Genomic DNA, 22,680 nt, shown 5'->3' on the forward strand with positions numbered 1-22,680 from the left:
TCCACCTTTATATATATCTATGAAGCACTAATATAAAAAAATACAAATAAATATAAGACCAGTAGAATAGAGGAAATGGAATGGGGGAGGGAAAGGGGAAGTACTGGGGACTGAATTGGAGCAAATTATATTCCATGCTTGTATAATTGCCAAAATTAACCCTAGTATTATGTATAACTACATTACTAATTTTTTAAATTGGTGTTATTTTATCCTCAAAAATTGGTTAGAATTCACCAGTATACAATGTTGGTGTGGAGTTTCCATTTTGGGAATGTTTTAAATGATTGATTTATTCTAGTAGATACAGAACAGCTTCTTCCTGAGTGAGATTTGGAGGTTCAGGGCTTTCAAGGGATTTGTCTATTTCACCCCAGTTCTTGCATTTTAGTGTACAGAACTACTCATGATATTTATCAGTATTTTCACATCTCGGGTCTGTGGAGACCTCAGTTCTCTCAGTCACCTCTTGTTTTCTTGGTCAGTTTAACTGGAAGATTGTTGTTTTATTAACGTCTCCAAAGAATCGGGTTTAAGTTTCATTGTCTTTCTGTTTTTAATTTCATTGACATCTGCACTCATATTTATTATTTCCTTTCTTTCTTTTTACTTTAGGTTTATTTTGCCCTTTTAGAAAGTAGAAGCTTAGATTGTCGACTTGACACTTTTCTTCTTTCATAATGTAAGTATTTAATACTACAGATTTCTCTGTGAACACTATTTTATCTGTATCCCGCGTGTATTTATTTATTGAGTCAGGGTCTCACTACGCTGCCTGGGCTGGCCTTAAAACCCTGGGCTCCAGGCATCCTCCTGTGGCTGACTGGAGTAGCTGGGACTACAGGTGCATGCCACTGCACTTGTTAGTATCCCACATACACGGACTGTATTTTCTTTCTCATGTTTTTCCCATCACAGTGTTTTCTAACTTCCCATAAGACTTACTCGTTGGTCCATGGATTACTTAGACGTTGTTTAATTTTCAGGTGTTTGGGGATTTCCCAATTGTCTTCTCTTGATTTTTAGTGTAGTTCCACAATGATTAGAGAACATACATCACATGATATCCATTTTAACTTTGTTAAGGTTTATTTTATGGCCCAGGATATGTTTTCTCTTGGTGGATATATATCCTTGAAACGTATGTGTCTTCTGCTATTTTGAGGTGAATTTCTCTTAAATATCAATCAGATCCAATTTTCTATGTCCCTGATGATTTCCTGTTTCTTGTTCTACCAAATTCTAAGAAAAGAATGTTGACGTCTAATAATAATTGTGGGTTCCCATCTTCCTACTCAGTTCTATCCGTTTCGCTTCATGTATTTGAAGTTTTGTTATTCAGCACAAGCACGGTTATGTCTGTTACACCTCTTCAGTGGGCTGACCTTTGGTGGACCCACCTCTGGTGGACTGACCTCTGGTGGGCTGACCTCTGGTGGGCTGACCTTTGGTGGGCTGACCTTTGGTGGGCTGACCTTTGTGGACCCACCTCTGGTGGGCTGACCTCTGGTGGGCTGACCTTTGGTGGACTGACCTCTGGTGGGCTGACCTTTGGTGGGCCGACCTTTGGTGGACCCACCTCTGGTGGACTGACCTCTGGTGGGCTGACCTCTGGTGGGCTGACCTTTGGTGGGCTGACCTGTGGTGGGCTGACCTTTGTGGACCACCTCTGGTGGGCTGACCTCTGGTGGGCTGACCTTTGGTGGACTGACCTCTGGTGGGCTGACCTCTGGTGGACTGACCTCTGGTGGGCTGCCCTCTGGTGGACTGCTCCTCACTGTGGCTCTCTTCATCCCAGTCCTTTTCTTCTCTGGAGGCTTTATCTTCTGACACTAGCATTGCATGGATCCGTGTTTACGTGGTGAACCTTTCCCATCATTTCACTTTAACTTGCCTACTTTATTATATTTAAAAGTAGTTTCTTGTAGATAGCATAGGGTTGGGTCTTGTTCTTTTATCTATTGTTACAATTTCTGTCTTCCAATTTTCTGGACAATTTTTTTAAAGAAATAGCCACTTTACCATATCTCAAAATTCCATGGGTCATCGGATAGGTTTCGTTCTGTGTGGTGCTGAGTGGGGTCGTTTGTGGCAGGGCTTCTCTAGAATACCCCCCATGACATCACTCACATGTCCGTAGATCATTTTTACTTAATGTAATTATTGCATTTAGGGGTTTATGTCTACCATTTTATGACTTACTTTCTATTTTCTATGAGTTTCATTCTTCTGTTTCCCCTCTCCTTCTTTTCTGTTATTACATCTTTTTTGGTATACTATTTAGTCTGCCTATTATGTTTTTTTCACTATATCTTGTGGTTTCTATGGTTGCTGTTCTAGGGATTACAATATTCTATACTTTTCACCATCTCCTTAGAATCAGCATTTTACCAATTTGCATGGGGCGTAGATGCGATGCGGGGTGTTGTCCTTGATGTGATGCTGTAATTATCATATGTACCACATTTACTGTATTAGTTTGTGAGAACTGCTATAACAAAGTACCACAGACATGATGCTTTCAAAAGAAATTCAAAAATTCAGGAAGGTATGGTCTCACAGTTCTGGAGGCTGGAAGAGCTTGCAGGCTTGCCGTTGGGCTCTGCGGGAAGGACCTGCCCGGGTCGCTCCTTCTACACGTCTTCTCCCTGTGCTTCTTCACATCATCTGCCCTTCATATACGTTTCTCTGGCCACATTTTTCCATTACAAGGACACCAACTAATTGTACTGAGGCCCACCCTAATGATTTCATTTTAACTTGGTTACCTCTGTAAAGATCCCATCTTCAAATAAAATCACACTCTGAGGTACAAAGGGTTAGTTCTCCAAAAAAAGAATTTTGAGGGGACAGAATTCAACCCATCGGCAGCTTCCCCTGACAGGTATAATTCACACTTTCAAATGCTGTACTATTTTCAAGACCTTAAAAGAAGAGAGTGACCTGACAACATGTCTAGCTATATACCCTTTCTAGTGTTCCTTCCTCATTTCTGAAGTTCTGTGCTTCCTTTTGATATCACCTCTCTTTCATCCAAAGAACTGCTTCTAAGATTTCTTTTAAAGTAGGTCTGCTGCCAATGAATAATCAGATTTTCTTTTATCTAAGAATATCTTTATTTTACTGACATTCCAGAAGGATATCTTCACTGGATATAGACTGAGTTGATAGAGTTTGTTTTGTTTTGTTTTTGGAACACACTTTTAAAAAATGTTATTCTACTACTTTCTGGTCTTCGTGGTATCTGACTAGACATTCATTTGGTTATTTGGATTGTTTCCTATTAACAATTCATTCTGTTTTTCTGGATGATTTGACATCTTCTTCTTTATCTTTAGTTTCCAGCTGTCTATTTTGAGGTACTGAGACGCTGATTTGTGAGTTTATCTTGCTTGGAGTTTTCAGTGCATCTGGAGTCAAAGCTTACATCATTTATCGAATCTGGGGCGGTTCCAGGCATTATTTCTTCCCTTGATACACAGCAGCACAATTCTTCCTTCTTTTCTTGGACTCCCAGGACATGAATACCTTTTGGTGTTGTTTCACAGGTCTCTGAAGCTCTGTTCTTGTTTATTTCAATGTTTTTCCTCTTGGCTGCTCATAAATCCAACAACTTCTATTGATCTAAATTCCTTTGTCAATTCCATTATGCATTTGAACTTATCCAGATTTCTTTTTCTAGTAAAGAAAGATTTGACAGGGGCACTCACTCATTCACCACCCAAGTAGCCTGGATTATAGGCATGTCTGACCATGTACAGCCTTTTGTGTACTTTTTAATTCTAAAAATGCCATTTGGTTCTTCTATTTATTCTTCCTATACTTCAGCTCTATAGATTTGCATTCATTTCTAGAGCCTTGACCATTCTCTAGTGAATTATGGTTAAAATAGCTTCTTAAATTTTTTTTTCTTCTGGTCCAGCATCTATGTTGGTTTAGGTTTGACATTTGTTGTCTTTTCCCTTATTTGTCATTGAACATTTCCTTTTTTCTTTCCTTATATTGAGTAGTTTTGATTGTATCCTGGACATTTTTAATATTACATTATTGAAATCTGGTTCTTGCTTGTGTCCTGTAGAGAAGGTTCTAGTTCTCATTTTAGCCAGCAATCGACCAGGTTAGTTTCATGACATCAATTCACACACCCTCTGGGCTGTGGTTCCGATGTCAGTTCAGCTTTCAAAGCTTTTGGAGCCCATTTTAGATCTGTTCCACAGCATGCCACCTAGTGACCAGTGTGGGCCTGAGCTGCGGTCCACCCTGAACTTCAGATTGGAAAGTCTTCCACGTCTTCATCGCCTGTTGAAAATCCAGGGCTTCAGGTCCCCTGATGGATCTCCTGAGTACTTTCTGAAAACCACACCTGCTTCCGAGAGGTCAGAGAAAGAAAAACAGCATGGTCCTCTCTCCACCTCTTGGAACCAAAACCACCTTGAACTGAGAGAAGGGTCCCTTCCCTTGGAGTTCCAGGTACCTGCACGGTCACGGTGGGTGCTGCTGCAGTGCTGCTGGGCTGAGTGCCTGGGGACCGGATGGGAGGAGATGGAAGAAACAAACCCCAAGCCCAGAAGACACCCCTACCTGCTGCTCCCCGGCAGGGGGTGGTGCCAGTGTCAGGCTGTCCATACAGGCGGGGCCACACCGTGCTCTTTGAAATGGGAGAATGACTGCTGGTTCCCGGGCACTTCAGTTCTCGCATCCAGCCAGGATCCGCCTGCTGCCACCTGGTTTTCAGAGTCCCCAGGGGCTGCTCCGCATGCTCCGTCCAGCGTGTGTAGTGGCCCTCAGTGACGGAGGGCAGGCAGCCCGGCTGTTGGCCTCTGCAGAGAGTTCGCATTTGCCCCGCTGGGTTGAGGGCAGAGGGATGGTGATCCCGGAGGACTCCACCCAGGGTCTCTGCCTGTCCTGGTGACCCTCTCTCTGCCAAACTAAAATGCTCAGTGTCATCTCAGCATCTCACTGGATTTCAGGCAAGTCGCTTTCAAGCCTTCATTCTGAATTATTAGGTAAAGAATCAAGAGAGGGAAAGAAGAGAGGCAGGAGGGAAAAAAGGGGTTTCCTGAGGACCTTCCACATGCCAGCCGAGGCATCCCACGTTAATTATCTGTCATTCTCAAAATAGCCCGCTAAAATCATGCTTACACCCACAGAAAACGGGATCAGACTGGTGTGGTCCCTGGTCCCGCTGTCAGTGAGCAGGCGAATGTGACCAAGTGGCATGTAGAACAGCCCCGACTGGGCTCTGCTGGCGATGTTGAGCTGTTCCCCTCGCAGACTGTGAGCTGGGAACTCTGCTAAGGACTTCCAGGCATGGCAAAACCACAGATGCCATCTCTCTGCTTGGGTCCCCGTGCTTGGTGGTGTGGCAGCTGTGGGTGGCCTTAGGGTCTCCCTGCACCCTTTCTGTCGCCTTTAGGACAGGGTCAATGTTCAGCTGGTAGGCACTGTAGTGGTCAACATTTTGAAGTCATTCTGTGCCGACTGGTTAAAAACTGCCTCCCTGAGTCGCCCCAGCCACATGGCCTCCCCAGGGGCCTCCTGCTTCCCCAGATTCCCACAACTCAAGGACTGATGTTTGGGAAACACTCCAGGCTCCCATCAACTCTTCCTGATATCGATCTGACTGGCGCCCATGCCCACTGGTGGGTCACAGGGCTGGGTCCCTCTGCCTAGGCCAAGTCCTTGCACCTTAGCTACAGCATTTCTTCCAGGAGCAGGCAAAGCTTATTTTTGTTAACTGACTGCCATTTCGCTCCACATGGAGGTGAGTGCACACTTAACTGCAGAGGACTCCTGGTTTCCTTAGGAAACTGGAGACCTTAGCTAATGTCCACAGCCAGAACCTTCTAACACATCGGGCAAAGACAACGTGCTGAGCCTGCGTCCCGCCGCCAGAGGCAAGCATCCCTCCCTGCTTTCCTGCGTCCCTCGGTGGCTCCCTCTGCGAGTCCCAGGGTGCCTACTCCACCTCAAATCCCTCAGAGCTGATGTGCATGAGCACAGACTCTCCTGTGCAACACAAGACTCTGAAGTTTCATCCCTTCTTTATGGCTGTTTCTTGGGGGAAATTGCTTTTGACATATTTTTGAAATTGTACAGGTTTCAATGGGAACGCATTCCTTAAACTTGCAGCTAGGCTTATCTAGCAATTCCAAAAGATTTTTTTATTATAAGTTCCATACTTCGTCACAGGAGTCAACCTAGGGAAAAGAGTATACCTGAATTTTTTTTTCCCAAATAGAAATTATGACAACCGATCTAGTGACTTAGAAATGAAATATTATTCCAAGGGACTGGATCTGGGTCACAGAGGATACAAATAAGGATACTCAAAAGGATACAAATAAGGATACCTATTTAGGAACCTAGTTAGGGGTTAGGTGCCTAACCCCTCACGGAGAGCTGCCAGGGCCTTGCTTATAGCCTTTATACCCTAACTTGATAAAAGACACTGGCACTGAGCCACGTCTGCCTCCCAACTAATTAGGTGGCTAGAAACAGCAAATCCAAAAGGAGAAAGGGGGCGTGCATGGATTTGTCGTGGCAGTGAAGAGTGATGACTGGCAGCCCCTCAGCAAGACCCCGAGGAGGACACTCAATGTCTCTCTGCCTGGAGCTGATCATGCTGGGGCTAACACCTCCTGGACGGTGTTCTGCTGCAGCAGCTTTGGTGGCCCTTGGGGACAAGCAGACTGTTACAGCAGATCCTAAAACCATGAAGTGATGATACTGCAAAGCCAAAGAAAAGATACGTTGTGTTCTAAGGCTCTTTCCAAGATGTTCCCACCAAAATCAAAAATTTTCATGACTAGAGAAACAAACTACAGCTATCCAGGAAACTCTGCCACCCAGCATGGCTATTATCCAGAATGTCGAAGTTCCTGGAAGTACTATGGAGCCAAGACAGTGTTTTATTGTTGGCCTCTGATATGAGAGAATGGAAGTGAAGTGTTCTCAACACAGGAACGATGACAGTGTGAGGTAGTTGGTGCCCATCAGCTGGACACGGTCATTCTGCAGTGTATATAAACAGCCCAGACACCGTGGGAACATATGACTTCCTCTGACCATTTAAAAATAGTTCAAAATTATAATGAGATTTTGGGCACTCTTTTTTTCTAATACCAAGTCTTTGGAATTCAATATACATTTTAAACATATCTCAGTTCAGATACTAAATTTTTATCAGAAATACTGTCTTCAGATTCCATAAAATTTATAATCAAAAAGTAGTCACATGCTTGAATCTGTTACAAACTTAAATTTTTATAAAATTTATTTTTATTGTAAACAAATGGGATACATGTTGTTTCTGTTTGTACATGGTGTAACAGCATACCATTTGCGTGGTCATACATTTACATAGGATAATGGTGTTTGATTCATTCTATTATTTTTTTCCTTCCCCACACCCCTCCTACCCCTCTTTTCCCTCTATACAGTCCCTCCTTCCTCCATTCTTGCCCCCCTCCCACCCTCCATTATGTGTCATCATCCACTGATCAGCGAGATCATTTGTCCTTTGATTTTTTGAGATTGGCTTGCCTCACATAGCATGATATTCTCCAATTTCATCCATTTGCCTGCAAATGCCATAATTTTATTATTCTTTATAGTTGAGTAATATTCCATTGTGTATATATATATATATATATATATATATATCACAGTTTCTTTATCCATTCATCAATTGAAGGACATCCAGGTTGGTTGGTTCCACAGTCTGGCTATTGTGAATTGAGCAGCTATGAACATTGATGTGACTGTATCTCTGTAGTATGCTGATTTTAAGTCCTTTGGGTAGAGGCCAAGGAGTGGGATAACTGGGTCAAATGGTAGGTCCATTCCAAGTTTTCTAAGGAATCTCCACACTGCTTTCCAGAATGGCTGCACTAATTTGCAGCCCCACCAGCAATGTATGAGTGTACCTTTTTACCCACATCCTCGCTAACACCTATTGTTGCTTGTGTTCTTGATAATCGCCATTCTAATTGGGGTGAGATGGAATCTTAGGGTAGTTTTGATTTGCATTTCTCTTATTATTAAATATGGTGAACATTTTTTCATATGTTTGTTGATTGCTTATAGATCTTCTGTGAAGTGTCTGTTCATATCCTTAGCCCATTTGTTGATTGGATTATTTGTATTCTTGGTGTAGAGTTTTTTGAGTTCTTTATATATTCTGGAAATTAGTGCTCTATCTGAAGTATGAGTGGCAAAGATTTTCTCCCACTTTGTAGGCGCTCTCTTTGCATTGCTGATAGTTTCCTTTGCTGAGAGAAAGTTATTTAGTTTGAATCTATCCCAGTTATTGATTTTTGGTTTTATTTCTTGTGCTATGGGAGTCCTGTTAAGGAAGTCTGATCCTAAGCCGACAGGTTGAAGATTTGGACCTACTTTTTCTTCTATAAGCTGCAGGGTCTCTGGTCTGATTTCAAGGTTCTTGATCCATTGTGAGTTGATTTTTGTGCAGGGTGAGAGATAGGGGTTTAGTTTCATTCTGCTGCATATGGATTTCCAGTTTTCCCAGCACCATTTGTTGAAGAGGCTATCTTTTCTCCATTGCATATTTTTGGCACCTTTGTCTAGTATTAGAAAATTGTATTTATTTGGGTTTGTGTTCGTGTCCTCTATTCTGTACCATCGATCTACCTGTCTATTTTGGTGCCAATACCATGCTGTTTTTGTTACTATTGCTTCGTAGTATTGTTGAAGTTCTGGTATTGCGATACCCCCTATTTCATTCTTCCTGCTAAGGATGGCTTTAGCTATTCTGGGTTTCTTATTCTTCCAGATGAATTTAATGATTGCTTGCTCTATTTCTGTAAGATACAGCATTGGGATTTTAATTGGAATTGCATTGAATCTGTATAGCACTTTTGGTAGTATGGCCATTTTGACAATATTAATTCTTCCTATCCAAGAACATGGGAGATCTTTCCATCTTCTAAGGTCTTCCTTAATTTCTTTCTTCAATGTTTTGTAGTTTTCATTGTAGAGATCTTTTACCTCTTTGGTTAGATTGATTCCCAAGTAGTTTATTTTTTTTTAAGGCTATTGCAAATGGAGTTGTTTTCCTCATTTCCCTTTCAGATGTTTCATCGCTTGTGTATAAAAATGCTTTAGATTTATGCCTGTTAATTTTATAGCCTGCTATTTTGCTGAATTCTTTGATGAGGTCTAGAAGTTTTCTGGAGGAGTTTTTTGGATCCTCTAAATATAGAATCATGTCATCCACAAATAGTGACAGCTTAAGTTCCTCTTTTCCTATTCATATCCCTTTAATTTCTTTAGTCTGCCTAATTGCTCTGGCTAGAGTTTCGAGGACAATGTTGAATAGAAGTGGTGAAAGGGAATGGTTTCAGTTTTTCTCCACTAAGAATGATGTTGGCCATGGGCTTAGCATAAATAGCCTTTACAATGTTCAGGTATGTTCCTACCATCCCTATTTTTTCTAGTGTTTTGAGCATGAAGGGGTGTTGAATTTTGTCGAACTCTTTTTCTGCATCAATTGAAATAACCACATGATTCTTATCCTTAAATCTACTGACATGATGGATTACGTTTATTGATTTACGAATGTTGAACCATCCTTGCATTCCAGGGATGAACCCCACTTGATCGTAGTGCACAATTTTCTTAATATGTTTTTGGATACGGTTTACCAATATTTTGTTAAGGATCTTTGCATCTATATTCATCAAGGATATTGGTCTAAAATTTTCTTTCCTTGATGTGTCTTTTCCTAGTTTAGGTATGAGGGTGATATTAGCTTCATAGAATGAGTTTGGTAGGTTACCCTCCTTTTCTATTTCCTGGAATACTTTGAGAAGTATTGGAATGAGTTCTTCTTTGAATGTCTTGTAGAACTCGGCTGAGAATCCGTCTGGTCCTGGGCTTTTCTTGGATGGTAGATTTTTAATGGCTTCTTCTATTTCATTGCTTGATATTGATCTGTTTAAATTGTGTATGTCCTCCTGATTCAGTTTGGAGGAGCATACGTCTCTAGAAATTTGTCAATGTCTTCGGTAGTTTCTATTTTGTTGGAATACAGATTTTCAAAGTAGCTTCTCATTATGTTATGTATCTCAGTGGTGTCTGTTGTGATATTTGCTTTTTCATCATGAATTTTAGTAATTTGAGTTTTCTCTCTCCTCTTTGTTAGTGTGGCTAAGGGTTTGTCTATTTTGTTTACTTTTTCAAAGAACCAACTTTTTGTTTTGTCAATTTTTTTAATTTTTTTAATTTTTAATTTTTATTTTATTGTAAACAAATGGGATACATGTTGTTTCTCTGTACGTGGCGTAAAGGCATACCATTTGTGTAATCATAAATTTACATAGGGTAATGCTGTTTGATTCATTCTGTTATTTTTCCCCTTCCCCCCACCCCTCCCTCAATTTTTGACTTGTTTCTTTTGTTTCAATTTCATTGATTTCAGCTCTGATTTTAATTATTTCCTGTCTTCTACTAATTTTGCTGTTATTCTGTTCTTCTTTTTCTAGGGCTTTGAGCTGTAATGTTAGGTCATTTAGTTGTTGACTTTTCATTCTTTTCTGGAATGCTCTCCATGCAATGAATTTTCCTCTTAGTACCACTTTCATAGTGTCCCAGAGATTTTGATATGTTGTATTGTTGTTCTCATTGACCTCTAAGAATTTTTTTATCTTCTCCCTGATGTTTTCTGTTATCCACGTTTCATTCAATAGCATATTATTTAGTCTCCAGGTGTTGGAATAATTTCTCCTTTTTATTTTGTTATTGATTTCTAATCTCAGTCCATTATGATATGATAGAACACAAGGCAGTATCTCTGTTTCTTTGCATTTCCTAAGGGCTGCTTTGTGGCATAACATATGGTCTATTTTTGAGAAGGTCCCATGTGCTATTGAGAAGAAAGTGAATCCGCTCATTGATGGATGAAATAATCTATATACGTCTATGAAGTCTAGGTTATTGATTGTGTTATTGAGTTCTATGGTTTCTTTGGTTGGTTTTGTTTGGAAGATCTATCTAGTGGTGACAGCAGTGCATTAAAGTCACCCAGAATTATTGTGTTGTGGTCTATGTGATTCCTGAAATTGAGAAGGATTTGTTTGATGTACAGGGATGCACCATTGTTTGGGGCATAAATATTTACTATCGTTATGTCTTCCTGATTTATGGTTCCCTTAAGCAGTATGTAATGTCTTTCTTTATCCCTTCTGACTAACTTTGACTTGAAGTCCACTTTATCTGATATAAGGATGGAAACCCCCGCTTTTTTACTGAGTCCATGTGCATGGTAGGTTTTTCCCCATCCTTTCATCTTTAGTCTGTGAATGTCTCTTTCTATGAGATGAGTCTCTTGCAGGCAGCATATTGTTGGGTCTTTCTTTTTAATCCATTCTGCCAGTCTATGGCTTTTGATTGATGAGTTTAGGTCATTAATGCTCAGGGTTATTATTGAGATATGATTTGTATTCCCAGTAATTTGGGCTTATTTTTGGTTTTTAATTTGGCTTGGTTTCTCCTTTGAGTGGTTTTTCTCTAAGGTAGTTCCTTCATTTGCTGACCTACATTGTTGTTTTTCATTTCCTCCTCATGGAATATTTTATTGAGAACATTCTGTAGCACAGGCTTTCTATTTGTAAATTCTTTTAACTTTTGTTTATCATGGAAGGATTTTATTTCATCTTCAAATCTGAAGGTTAGTTTTGCTGGGTATAGGATTCTTGGTTGGCAACCATGTTCTTTCAGAGCTTGAAATACATTGTTCCAGGCTCTTCTAGCTTTTAGAGTCTGGGTTGAGAAGTCGGCTGCTATCCGTATTGGTCTACCCCTATATGTAATCTGATGCTTTTCTCTCGCGGCCTTCAAAATCCTATCTTTATTTTGAATGTTAGGCATTTTCATTATAATGTGCCTTCGTGTGGATCTGTTGTGATTTTGAGCATTTGGTGTTCTGTAAGCCTCTTGTATTTGATTTTCCATTTCATTCTTCAGGTTTGGGAAATTTTCTGATATTATTTCATTGAAGAGGTTGTTCATTCCTTTGGTTTGTATCTATGTGCCTTCCTCAATCCCAATAATTCTTAAATTTGGTCTTTTCATGATGTCCCATGGTTCTTGGAGATTCTGTTCATGATTTCTTACCATCTTCTCTGTTTGGGCAACTTTATTTTCAAGATTAAATATTTTGTCTTCATTGTCTGAGGTTCTGTCTTCCAAGTGGTCTAGTCTTTTGGTGATGCTTTCCATTGAGTTTTTTATTTGGTTTATTGTTTCCTTCATTTCAAGGATTTCCTTTTTTTTTTTTTTTTTTTTTTTTTTTTTTGAGAATCTCTATCTCTTTGTTGAAATGATCTGTTGCTTCCTGCAGTTGCTCTTTCAGCTTATTGGTATTATCATTCATTGCCTGCATTTGCTCTCTTATCTCATCCTTTGCTTTGCGAATCATCTTAATCATGTATAATCTGAAGTCCTTTTCTGATATTTCTTCTAACATACTGTCATTGGATTCTATTAATATAGAATCTAGATTTGTTTGGATCATTTTCTTCCCTTGTTTTTTCACATTGTTCATGTATCTTCCCCTCTAGCAGTGCAGATCTGGGGTATTACAGATTTCCCCCTATAGGCTTATAGTGGCCCTATAGGTTTCCAAAACCCTTTCTTTAAGGGGAGATCAATATTGGCAGTGCCCAGTTCAGACACTATGCAATCCTAGACCAAATAGCCCCTATGAGGACAATAACAAAATTGTCATAATAAACAGAATGAGTTCAAATATTATCTTCAGTAAAACAAACAGATTTGCAATAAGGTCTGCAGTTTCTAATGGAGGACAAAGAGGATGCAGAGGGATGTAGAATGTGGCTGTTAATGGGATAAGAAAAGATTATACAGAAGTTCTAGATAACAGAAAGGGTGAGAGTATAATCAAAAGAAATTGGATGTTAGCATGCAAAATAGGGAGAAAGAGACCTGAGGGAACAGGTAAACAAAAGGAAAAGAGAGGAAGAAAAGTAAAGAAATAAAAACTTAAAATTTTTCAATAAGGAGAAAAATGAAAATCTACCGTATAATAGTCATATAGTAATGACACCTCCCAGAGTTCAGTAGCCTGATGCAAGAGAGGTACCTGACAATGAGCTTCAAGTCTCCAGCAGGCGTCTCAGGATGGGTTTTCCCCACCTAAAGATCGGAGCTATGGCTTCCAGGATTATCCAAGATTGCTGCTCTGGCTTTCAAATGTGTTGGCAAATGGGGATCTGCAGCTCAGGGTGTGACCGTGGTCAGCTGGAGGTCTTGGAGGCGGGGTGCAGTTGGTCAGGCAGGGGTCCTGGAGGTTGGGTGTGTTTGGTGTGGTTGTGGGATCCTGGAGGCCGGGTGCAATCAGTCGGTCTGGGGTCCCGGTGATAGGGCGCAGTCAGTTGGTCTGGGGGTCCTGGCAGCACAGAGCAGTCAGTCGATGTGAGGGTCCCAGAGGCAGGGAGTGATTGGTGGGGCTGAGGGATCCTTGTGATTGGGCTAAGTCAGTCTGGTCAGGGGTCCTAAGGGGCCTGGCTGTTGTCTCAAAATGGCGGCAGCCATATGTAACCAAACCTGTAGGTACTGTCACAGTGAACTTCCAGGCAACAGCAGGCAGCTGGTGCTCCACTGGTGGTCAGTGATCAGTTTGCTGACTGTTGTCGGATGATCGGAAGGTGAACCTTGTGCGTTGGGTGATGGATTGGTGTAAGGCAGGTGATGGACAGGTGAGAGGCAGGCAAATGGCCAATAATGATCTTAAATTTTTCTAATAACAGAATTAAGTATCAAAAATTCTTCTTCATGTAATATTCAAATCTAATGGACAAAACTGATTTGTTTCTTTAGAAGAATTAATTTGATTTTGAAGAAAAAGCATATCTAGCTTCAAAACTGTGTCTATCTGCGGGACATGCTGCCCACATCCATAATCCTGGCGACTTGGGGAGTGAGGCAAGAGGAATGTAAGTTTGAGGCTGTCTCAGTAACTTCATGAGACACTGTCTCAAAATAAAAAATAAAAAGCCAGGGATGCAGATCAGTGGTAGAGTATCTCTGGGCTCAATCCTCAGTGCACAAATAGACAAACAAACAACAAAGAACTATGTCTATCCAAATTTAGTAAGTTCACAAACTTTTGTAGCAACTTGTTAATATTAATGTGGACTTCAAAGGAACATTACATAAATTGTTAAGCAGCTCTAAATTATCAACACAAACAACATTCTTCAAATTCTACTTGCAATTTTTCAGTGAACTGTAATGCTGTCGAATTAAAATAAAACTGCACATTTATTGTAGAAAAAATATGGAAAGCCATAATTATTGATTTGTGTCATGGCAAGTTTCCATTTTAACACAAAAACTCATTATGGGTTGAATTGCTTTCCTTCTAAACAGATATGTTGGCGTACTAACCCCAAGTCCTTCAGAGCTGACCCTTCTGTGGAGGTAGACCCTCCACAGAGATGGTTTAGGTATGATGAGGCCGTGATGGTGGACCTTGGTCCTGCACAACCAGGACCCTTATAGCACTGAGACACACAGAGCAAGGCCACCTGCAGACAGCGTCACAGAAGCCTGGAGTAGCTCCACCTAGCAATGGCAGAGGCCCAGCCACCCCTGGACTTCAGAAGTCTCAGCTCTATACCTGTGAGACAACTTGTTTTGGTGTCCTAGGCTACCCTACAGTACGTGGGGAGCTCTAAACAGCAGCCCTAGGCAACTAGCACAGAACGTACAAGACCAAGCCACCGGGGCCTCTCCTTTCACTACAGCCCAAATCAAGCCTTTCCGTAAGCGTTGCGATTCTGCCAAGAAAACACAACTGCACTGCCTGATTTTGTCCTTGATTCCTGAATATTTGCCAAGCATTTCTTTTGCTTCAGGAATCCTGAATCGAAACAGTAGTATAGTTCTTGTCCGACTTAACCATCGTACTCTGGCAAAATGCATGAGATCGGCAAATTCCATCTTTCCATAAATTGGTGATGTTGGTAGCATTTGAAGAATTTATATTGCCTCAAGAAAAATCACATCACATTCCCAGAATATGAGGACATGACCTCATGACCCGATTCTATTCTGAGATCAGTGGGCACAGAGAAACCTCTGGAGCCAGGCAGACCAGGGAGTGCTTCTTGACGCCATGCCTCCAACAGGTGACTGGGGCACACCCCTGCCTCTGTTCAGACTCCCGGTCTGCGGAACGCACAATACCACCTGCTTTGCAGTGCCCTTAGGAGGCTAATTCAATGGCTTGGCTACAGTCCCTGCTCACCTCCCAGCATGCACTTGGTAAATGCCTTCCTCTCCCTGGGGGACCTCGGGGATTCCCCATCTGAGTTCACTCTGGTGTCTTCTAAGCCGTGCTCTCTGTCCCCCGCAGCTGTTTAACAGGTTCAGGGCTCCCACCCCTTTCTCCCCCTCCCTTGGCATTCCCAGCAGCCACTCACTCCAGCACTTGTGAACTTGTGTGTAAAACTGTATGAAGTGTCCAGCCTTACTTGTCTGAGGGGTGGGATTCCACAAAATACCCAGCAAAGGGACAATAGATTCGGGGTTGCAGGTCTTTCACCAGCTGAGCCTTGTAGTTCAGCAGCTTCTTCCTCTCTGTTTTAATGAACTGGGCTTTCCACTCCTCTGCAATGACAGTATTTGGGTTAGAGTCTCCTCTGTTCAGAAATCACAGAAAAGCAGATGTAGGTTGGAGCTGTTCAGAAGAAGCACTGCCAAGCAAGGCAGACACGGAGTAAAGCTCTGAGGCTCTGGGCTCTCTCCTGGCTCGGGGTACTTTTTGGACCCTTGCCAAATACACAGGTCAGCATGTACAGTCACACCTTGCGTGCGAGCACATTTTAAAGACACTATAAATCTAACTTTTGCTAACACACAAATGATCATCACCCCAGTGTATTATGAAAGTGAAGCCAATTGTCATGACTTTATAGTGCACAGCAATTAAGAGCGTAAATGTGGAATCAGGCTTAGGATCAAGGTCCTGCCCCACCAGGGACAGGTTGTGCAACATTGGGTTAAACTACTAACTTGTCAATGTGTGCTTCCTCCTCTGTGAGTGGAACCCTGATGTACTTCACGAGGTTGTCATTCACTAATTCAATCTCTCCACCAATATTTACTGTGCGCCTACTATGGACCAGAAGTGGTTCGAGGCACCGGGAAGACAGTAGTGAACAAGACCAGGCAGGTGCCTGCTCTCAGGGAGCATCTGCTCTAGTGAGAGAAGCAAAAAGGAAAAGTCTTTGCAAAGAGTGAGTGCTAGGAAGAAATTAAAACTGGGCTCTAGGATGGAGGAAGTCTGGGGCAGGTGGGTGGGAAGGAGGGTCACCTTCAGGCTGGATGGTCAGGGAACTGATGGCAGCTGAGACTTGGATGCAGTTTGTGGGCAGGAGGACCCTGGCAGGGGAAAGAGTGAATGCAAAGCCCGGGCAGGAGGGCGCTGGAGAGCTGAGTCTGAGGACAGAGGCAGGCCAGGGCAGCTGGCAGAGGGCAGGCCTCGAAGATGGCAGAGAATCAGGCAGGACCCCAGTGTGCAGGGCAAAGGGCCAGGGAGCCATTACTACGGTCATTGCCATGAAATTTGACAAAGAAAAGGGTGTAAGAGAAAAGAGCAGCTACCCGTAACCCAGAGAGAAGCACTGTGAGCATTTCTGTCTCTTCGGGTCCTTTTAGAGGCTGATGCCTGCACACACTGACCCACGACAGGCTGTGCTGGCTGACCCTGAGCGAGCACCTGGCCTCCCCAGAAGGCTCCCCCGTCTTCCCCAATCATGCGCTCCTGCAGGCAGGGAAGGCTGACCTCCCGAAGGAAGCAGGTGCAAGGCAGAGGCTACTGCATTCTGCAAGGAGGGCATTTTCTGCGGCCTTGTTAGACAGGGACCGTTACTAAACATTGTGATCTATCAATCAGAAGCCCTGAGTGCTTACATGCTGGTGTCCAGGACACCTAAATGAAGGATATGCACTGTCCTTAGAGGCCCCTGAGCAGAAGGGCTTCTGTAATGGACCCCACACTTTAAAGGGCCCCCTCTGTCTGTGCCCCTTCCTGCTGAACTTCACACAGGACCAACAGGACATGCCATCCTGAGCTGCCCACGACCTGCTCCGCGTCGCATTCCAAGGGCATTGGCGCCTGGGTTTCCATCCCCACACGGCCCCATGCTTCCCCATCAGGTCTACTCCAGAAAACCCGCTCAGTCTTCCCCGTCGCTCCTCCTGCTGTGCTTCCCAGTCTTGGTGTTTCCTTCATGTACCAGCATCAGGCTCGGAGCTGGAAATGTCAGTTTGTAATATATGTGGTTTGCAAGTCTAGTTTCCCTGGAAGGTTGTAAGTGTCTTGCAGGGAGGAACTACATCTGCATTATTTTGGCATTTATTCTCACGTAATGGAGCAAAGGGCCATGCCTGATGTTTGGTATCAAGTTGTTATAAAGTATTACCAGTGAATTTCCCACCGCTGAAGGTCATTGGGAAGCCTGATGCTCCTCCAGCAAAATCACTCATCATTAGAGCAGTGTTCATGGGCAGCCTTCCTCCATTGGGTCTGGTGCAGTCCACTGTGTTGAGTATCTTGTGACCTGCGGAGAGACAACACGCGATCAGGTGAGATCTCAAGCAGCACAGCTTGAGTTCCCACACCAGCAAAGTCTTCTAGGCACCCTCTACAATCCAACTTATTTTACTATAGAACTGGTTATGTTCAAGGAAAAAAACAGAGGAAGATGGCAAAATAGAAAGTCTTCAGTAGCATATTCTGAATTTTCAAGTGAATGAATGCATCCCATTTGACTGGGTAGATTCTGGTGTCTCGTGAAAACAATTAGATTCATTCCACTCTGGGTCACAGACGGGTTGCTCTTCTCAACCACTCTCTCCAGAGGAGCCAGAAGGATACAAAGAAGAAAGAATGACCAGATCAACTTGAACCCCCCTATCTTTTGCAAATTCTATGCAAAGTTCATACTTAAGTGATTATCAGGGAAGGAAGGTCATGTTCTCATAAGAAAGTCCAAAGTATACGATTGGATTTCCTAATGAAATTTCAAGATGAAAGTAACTAAAGAGATTTATTCATGAAAGATAGTTCTGAAGAATAATTATAGAATGTAGGATTACTGTAAGAATTACTATAAAATATAAAATATTGATTGCCCAGTAGAAAAAATCTTCATCCCTGCCATATGCACATTGCATTATTGGTAATTTGTTCTCTGGAAAGAATTTATGAACTACTGAACACTTTTCTAAAACAAAGATATACTATATCCTCTGATAATCAAGATACAGAAAAAGAAGAAGAACACAGGACAAATCTACAGGCAACTACTACCATCTTTCCTACCCAGGGTATTTTCACTTTTCAAAGCTGCTGAGGATAAGAAAGTACCTTTGTACTCCACAATAATGCAAGTGTCCATCTCAGGATGAACGCCATCCATCAAGATCATGAATCGAAGATTTTTGTCTACCTGGAATTTAACAATAAAACCAACAACTGTGTATATCAGTTTGGGCTTTAATTCAATATTTGAGAAGGCTGTCACTTCTGGAAAGACTGGTCAATCAGACCTTAAATTTATTTTTAAAAGCCCCTTATTTGGAATGGGATTCCTTAGCCTGTCTTATAGGGTTGTGCTGTTGTCAATGGAGAGAAATCACCTTTCACTCAGGACGGGTACCTCCAGTATTTGAAGCTTACATGAAGGTTGTATTTAGCCAGCCCAGGTCCACAACATCGCCTCATTTAAAGTCAACCTCAGAAAGCACAAATGGAGAGTTCAGAAAGGAAACGGGTCTCTGACCTGCTGCCACACTCCAAATGGCACCACGTTGATATTAGTCAACTGGACCCCACTATGGTTCAGATTCCAAAACACAGGTCTTTCCGTGTCGCCAACATAAATGGGAACATCTGGTCTTCTCTCAGAAAGCTTCTGTAGTGTGGGGTAACTAGGATCAGAGAGATGGAAAAGTTGAAAGACGGAAAAAACAGGATTGTCTAGTGTAAGAGACTGTTAGTTCCTGAAACCAACTTGTCAACTGAAAAGCAAGGGATTGAAAAACAGCTCCACAAGAGACCAGAGAAGCATCTCTGCTCAGGGCTGATTAAAAGGGTGAGGAGCGTTTCCAGGAGACTGTGCTTCCTCTTTAGGATGAGCATGCACCATGTGGGTGGTTCTAGCAGAAGGTCTGCTGCGGAGACTGATGGCGGACACAGACCTCCAGGTTCCAGACAGCAGGTCCCAGGGCAAGAGAGGACACAGGCACATACAGGACCAAGGGTCCCGGAGGTACCACCACCTGGGTGCCAGTGTGTCCACCTCCCAAGGCTGATGACCACACTTTGACAGGCAGAATTCTTTATCCTTAAGGAGAGCCCAAGTTACCAGACGGGCAAGACAGTCAAATTTAACACAGGAAAACTCCTTTCGACACTTGTAGTGATCACAGCTCAGTACGTAATCAATCCCTCAAGTGTTTTTGAACACTACAAACATGAAGTGGGTCTTCACTGACTGTGCTTGTTGATCTGTGAGGTCATTGTGTACCACTGCGGGGTATGGTAGGGAGATGAATAATGAATGCCCAGTTGCCTATAGTATTTCAAATGTGCACACATGCTGGGCACTTCCCCACATTTTATTTGATTCTCACAAAGAACTCAGAGGTTGTTTGTATTTGTAGATGAGAAAACATCTTCAGAAATAACTTGCAAGTAGTGCATTGGTACTCAAATTTGCATTTTTTTAAAATTCTAAACCTGGTGCTTCTTTTAGAAGGCAGGTCCAATGTTAGAGAATGTTCTCTCCAGTTTAAGAATCAAGCTCACAAGCAGAGTATAATGTCAGGTGAAATAAAATACATAATCATAACCAAAGTGTGAGCAAAATCTACACGTTAGCACGTGTCCACTGTACTCATAATGCTCACATTCTAGCACTGTTGAAAGCTGTCCAGCAGGGGAAGAACTGGCAGGTGTTCTTTAAATGAAGATTATTCGCTAGAATACACTGAACTTTTCCCTTGTTTTTGTGATTCAGGGAGGTCTTATTCAATAAGTAAAGATCAAACTGTTAGGATTGGGGGCAAATGACCTCAATACTTACTAGTTGATTAGGAAAGAGTCGAAAAGGATCTATAGAGGAAACAGACTCAAAGGAGTAAAAATCACAAGCTTCAGCAACTTTTCAGTGATCGATTCTTAGCAACAGGTGTTGTGGTACTGTAGTGGAAACCTGGGGTCTTAGTGCGTGGCAACTGAGCCCACACAAACCCTGGAGCTAACCTAAATTGATTTTCAGGCCAGTGGTTGAAGAATAACTTGGTTAGATGACATTACAAGTTCTTACCCATTCCCCTAAATTTCAGGGCATCCCCAGAGAATATTCTTGTTTGAATTTTAGGCAATTATATTTTATAGCAGACACTATAAAACCATTGCCTCTTACACATGATATTGTTATCATGGTACCATAACAAATGATACAAAATTGTACCACAAACCTCAGGTCCCTCTACAGCGTAAGAACCCAGGGTCTCATAAGCCTAAAGATATGCAAAGTTGGTTCCGGGAACTTGTGTGAGACAAAGGTATCAGACAGTAGATTAGTAGGTTTTCTTGAACCACGGTACCTCTACACTCTAGGGGGCTGTGATCAGATAAGAAGCAGGTAATTTGTTACTAAATCAGTTAATTAAAAAATTTAAACTACTGCCTTTAACAAATAACAAATCAAAGCATATTCGTGCCTTATAGTTAGTTCCCATCTGCTACAGAAAAGAACAGCAAGGAGCCAGTCAACCAACAACCAATTTGTTAACCCTAACTGTGGACATTCACGTGGCTCTGTCAGGCAGGAGAAGGTGACGTTGCCTTCGTAGAATGTTGTGGGCATGGCTATGCGTTTCTAATGGCAACTGAGAAAAAGGTGATGAACAGACCAGGATGACCAGGCAGGACCCCACAGTTCTGCTGAGGACCTGGGAGATGGCCCTCCGTCCTCTGGTAACAGCTGGTTCACCAGTGTGAGTGGTTTCTCTCTCCTCCCTCCTTGTGACCGCCCGGTTAGAGAGGTGTCTGCGGGATCCCCGGTGCTCTGGTTTCAGCAAAGTGTGACCTGGGTTTGACTCGGGCTTCCTGAGTCCACGGGAGCCCTGGGCAGCTGTAGCCCAGGGCCTGGCAAGCCAGCCTAGGAAGCCAAGTCTGGCCTGGTCTTTGCTTTTGTGTAACTTGTAAGCTGAAGTCAGTTGTTACCCTTTTAGATGATTGTAAAGACAACCAAAGGGACAATAATAATATATGATTCATAAAAATTATATGATATGCTAATGTCATTATCCATGAAGTTTTATTGGAACAGTCGTTTCCCCTCAGGATTGTCTGTGGCTGCTTTGTATTATAATGGTAAAGTTGAGTTCGTTACAATGCTGATTACATGGTTTGCAGAACCTAAAATATTTACACTGGCTCTTTATATTTAAAAAATAAAAATAAAAAAAGAAAGTGTGCTCATTCCTGTTGTAAATATTGAACTGAGGGGAAAAACCAAACACCCAAAGCTCAATCCTGCTGACCTTAAGCCTAGACTCACACCACATGATCTGAGGGTGGCAAAAGAGGGATCTGCCAACCCCGGCCTCCTTCCCACAATGACTCTTCCTCATTCCCACGGGTGCCAAGCACGGAGGCACTTTTTAAGTTGAAACTGCTATGCGCGTGCAAATGTTTGTCTCATTAGTGCTCCATTCTTCCTTCCAGCTTCAGTGCTGGCCCCGAGGTGGTGTCAGGGTCCTTACCTCAGGTGGTCTGAGTGCATGTGGCTGATGTAGATCAGGTCTGCTTTACACAGCCTCTCCAGCCAGTCTGACGGAGGCTCATGTAGCAACCACCATCCTCGGGCAAAGGCAGGACCCGTTAACCAAGGGTCAAACACCATCCTCTTGTCGCCCAGCTTGAGGTCCATGCAGGCGTGCGTGAGATATGTTATCTGTCAGAAGAGAGTGAGATTCCTATTAATGAGTCAGTACTGGTCACAGAAAGAAGTGGAAAGTTCTGCTGGTTCACGGACCACTCGCTCGGGTGGGAGAACTTTGTTCCCAGGCAAGGTCAGGCAAAGTCTGGAGCTCAACGGCCGCTCAGCAGGAGCCTGAAGGAGAACACAGTTCCAGCACAGACCCTCACTGTCTCAGAACAGAGGTTCTTGTCTTGGGTTTTAGGTGTGGAACCAATTGATTAACCCACATTCACTCTATTTAAATTAACTCCTAACACATATGTGCGACCTGCACTATGAGTATCTTTTGTGACGGTCCTTCAAAGCATAGTCCCTAAGGTGTTGTGGCAGGCGTTTTGGGGATTTAAGCACCAGAGTGGCCGTGAACAGGGGCATGAACGAATGATGTCTGATGGGGGTGCAGGTGGGCATAGCCACGCAGCCTGGATGAACCGTCATCGAGAGGCCTGTCTGGCCTTCTGCTCTCGGTCACCTGTGAGCTCACCCTGCAGGATGCCACAGTCCTCTGGGGATGGTTGTACACAGTGACTCGCAGACCAGCACAGACTGGGGAATACCGAGCCCGTTCCTCCTACACGGTGACTCGCAGACCAGCACAGACTGGGGAATACCGAGCCCGTTCCTCCTACCCTGG

The 22,680-nt window shown here is 42.8% G+C and overlaps 1 protein-coding gene across 2 annotated transcripts in view; it reads right to left on the reverse strand.

The window, feature by feature from the left end:
• The window catches only part of LOC124988806 (cytidine monophosphate-N-acetylneuraminic acid hydroxylase), a 59,042-nt gene that overhangs the window by 17,357 nt on the left and 19,005 nt on the right, over positions 1 to 22,680 (reverse strand). For both annotated transcript variants that reach the window (XM_047558580.1, XM_047558579.1), the window contains exons 5-9: positions 21,829 to 22,019; positions 18,834 to 18,981; positions 18,419 to 18,500; positions 17,472 to 17,609; positions 15,519 to 15,654 (exon numbers count right to left, since the gene is read on the reverse strand). In XM_047558580.1, coding sequence (XP_047414536.1) covers positions 15,519 to 15,654; positions 17,472 to 17,609; positions 18,419 to 18,500; positions 18,834 to 18,981; positions 21,829 to 22,019 — 695 coding nt within the window. The remainder of the gene's footprint in view (positions 1 to 15,518; positions 15,655 to 17,471; positions 17,610 to 18,418; positions 18,501 to 18,833; positions 18,982 to 21,828; positions 22,020 to 22,680) is intronic.

Source organism: Sciurus carolinensis, chromosome 7, assembly GCF_902686445.1.
Source record: "Sciurus carolinensis chromosome 7, mSciCar1.2, whole genome shotgun sequence".
Classification (NCBI taxonomy): Eukaryota; Metazoa; Chordata; class Mammalia; order Rodentia; family Sciuridae; genus Sciurus; species Sciurus carolinensis.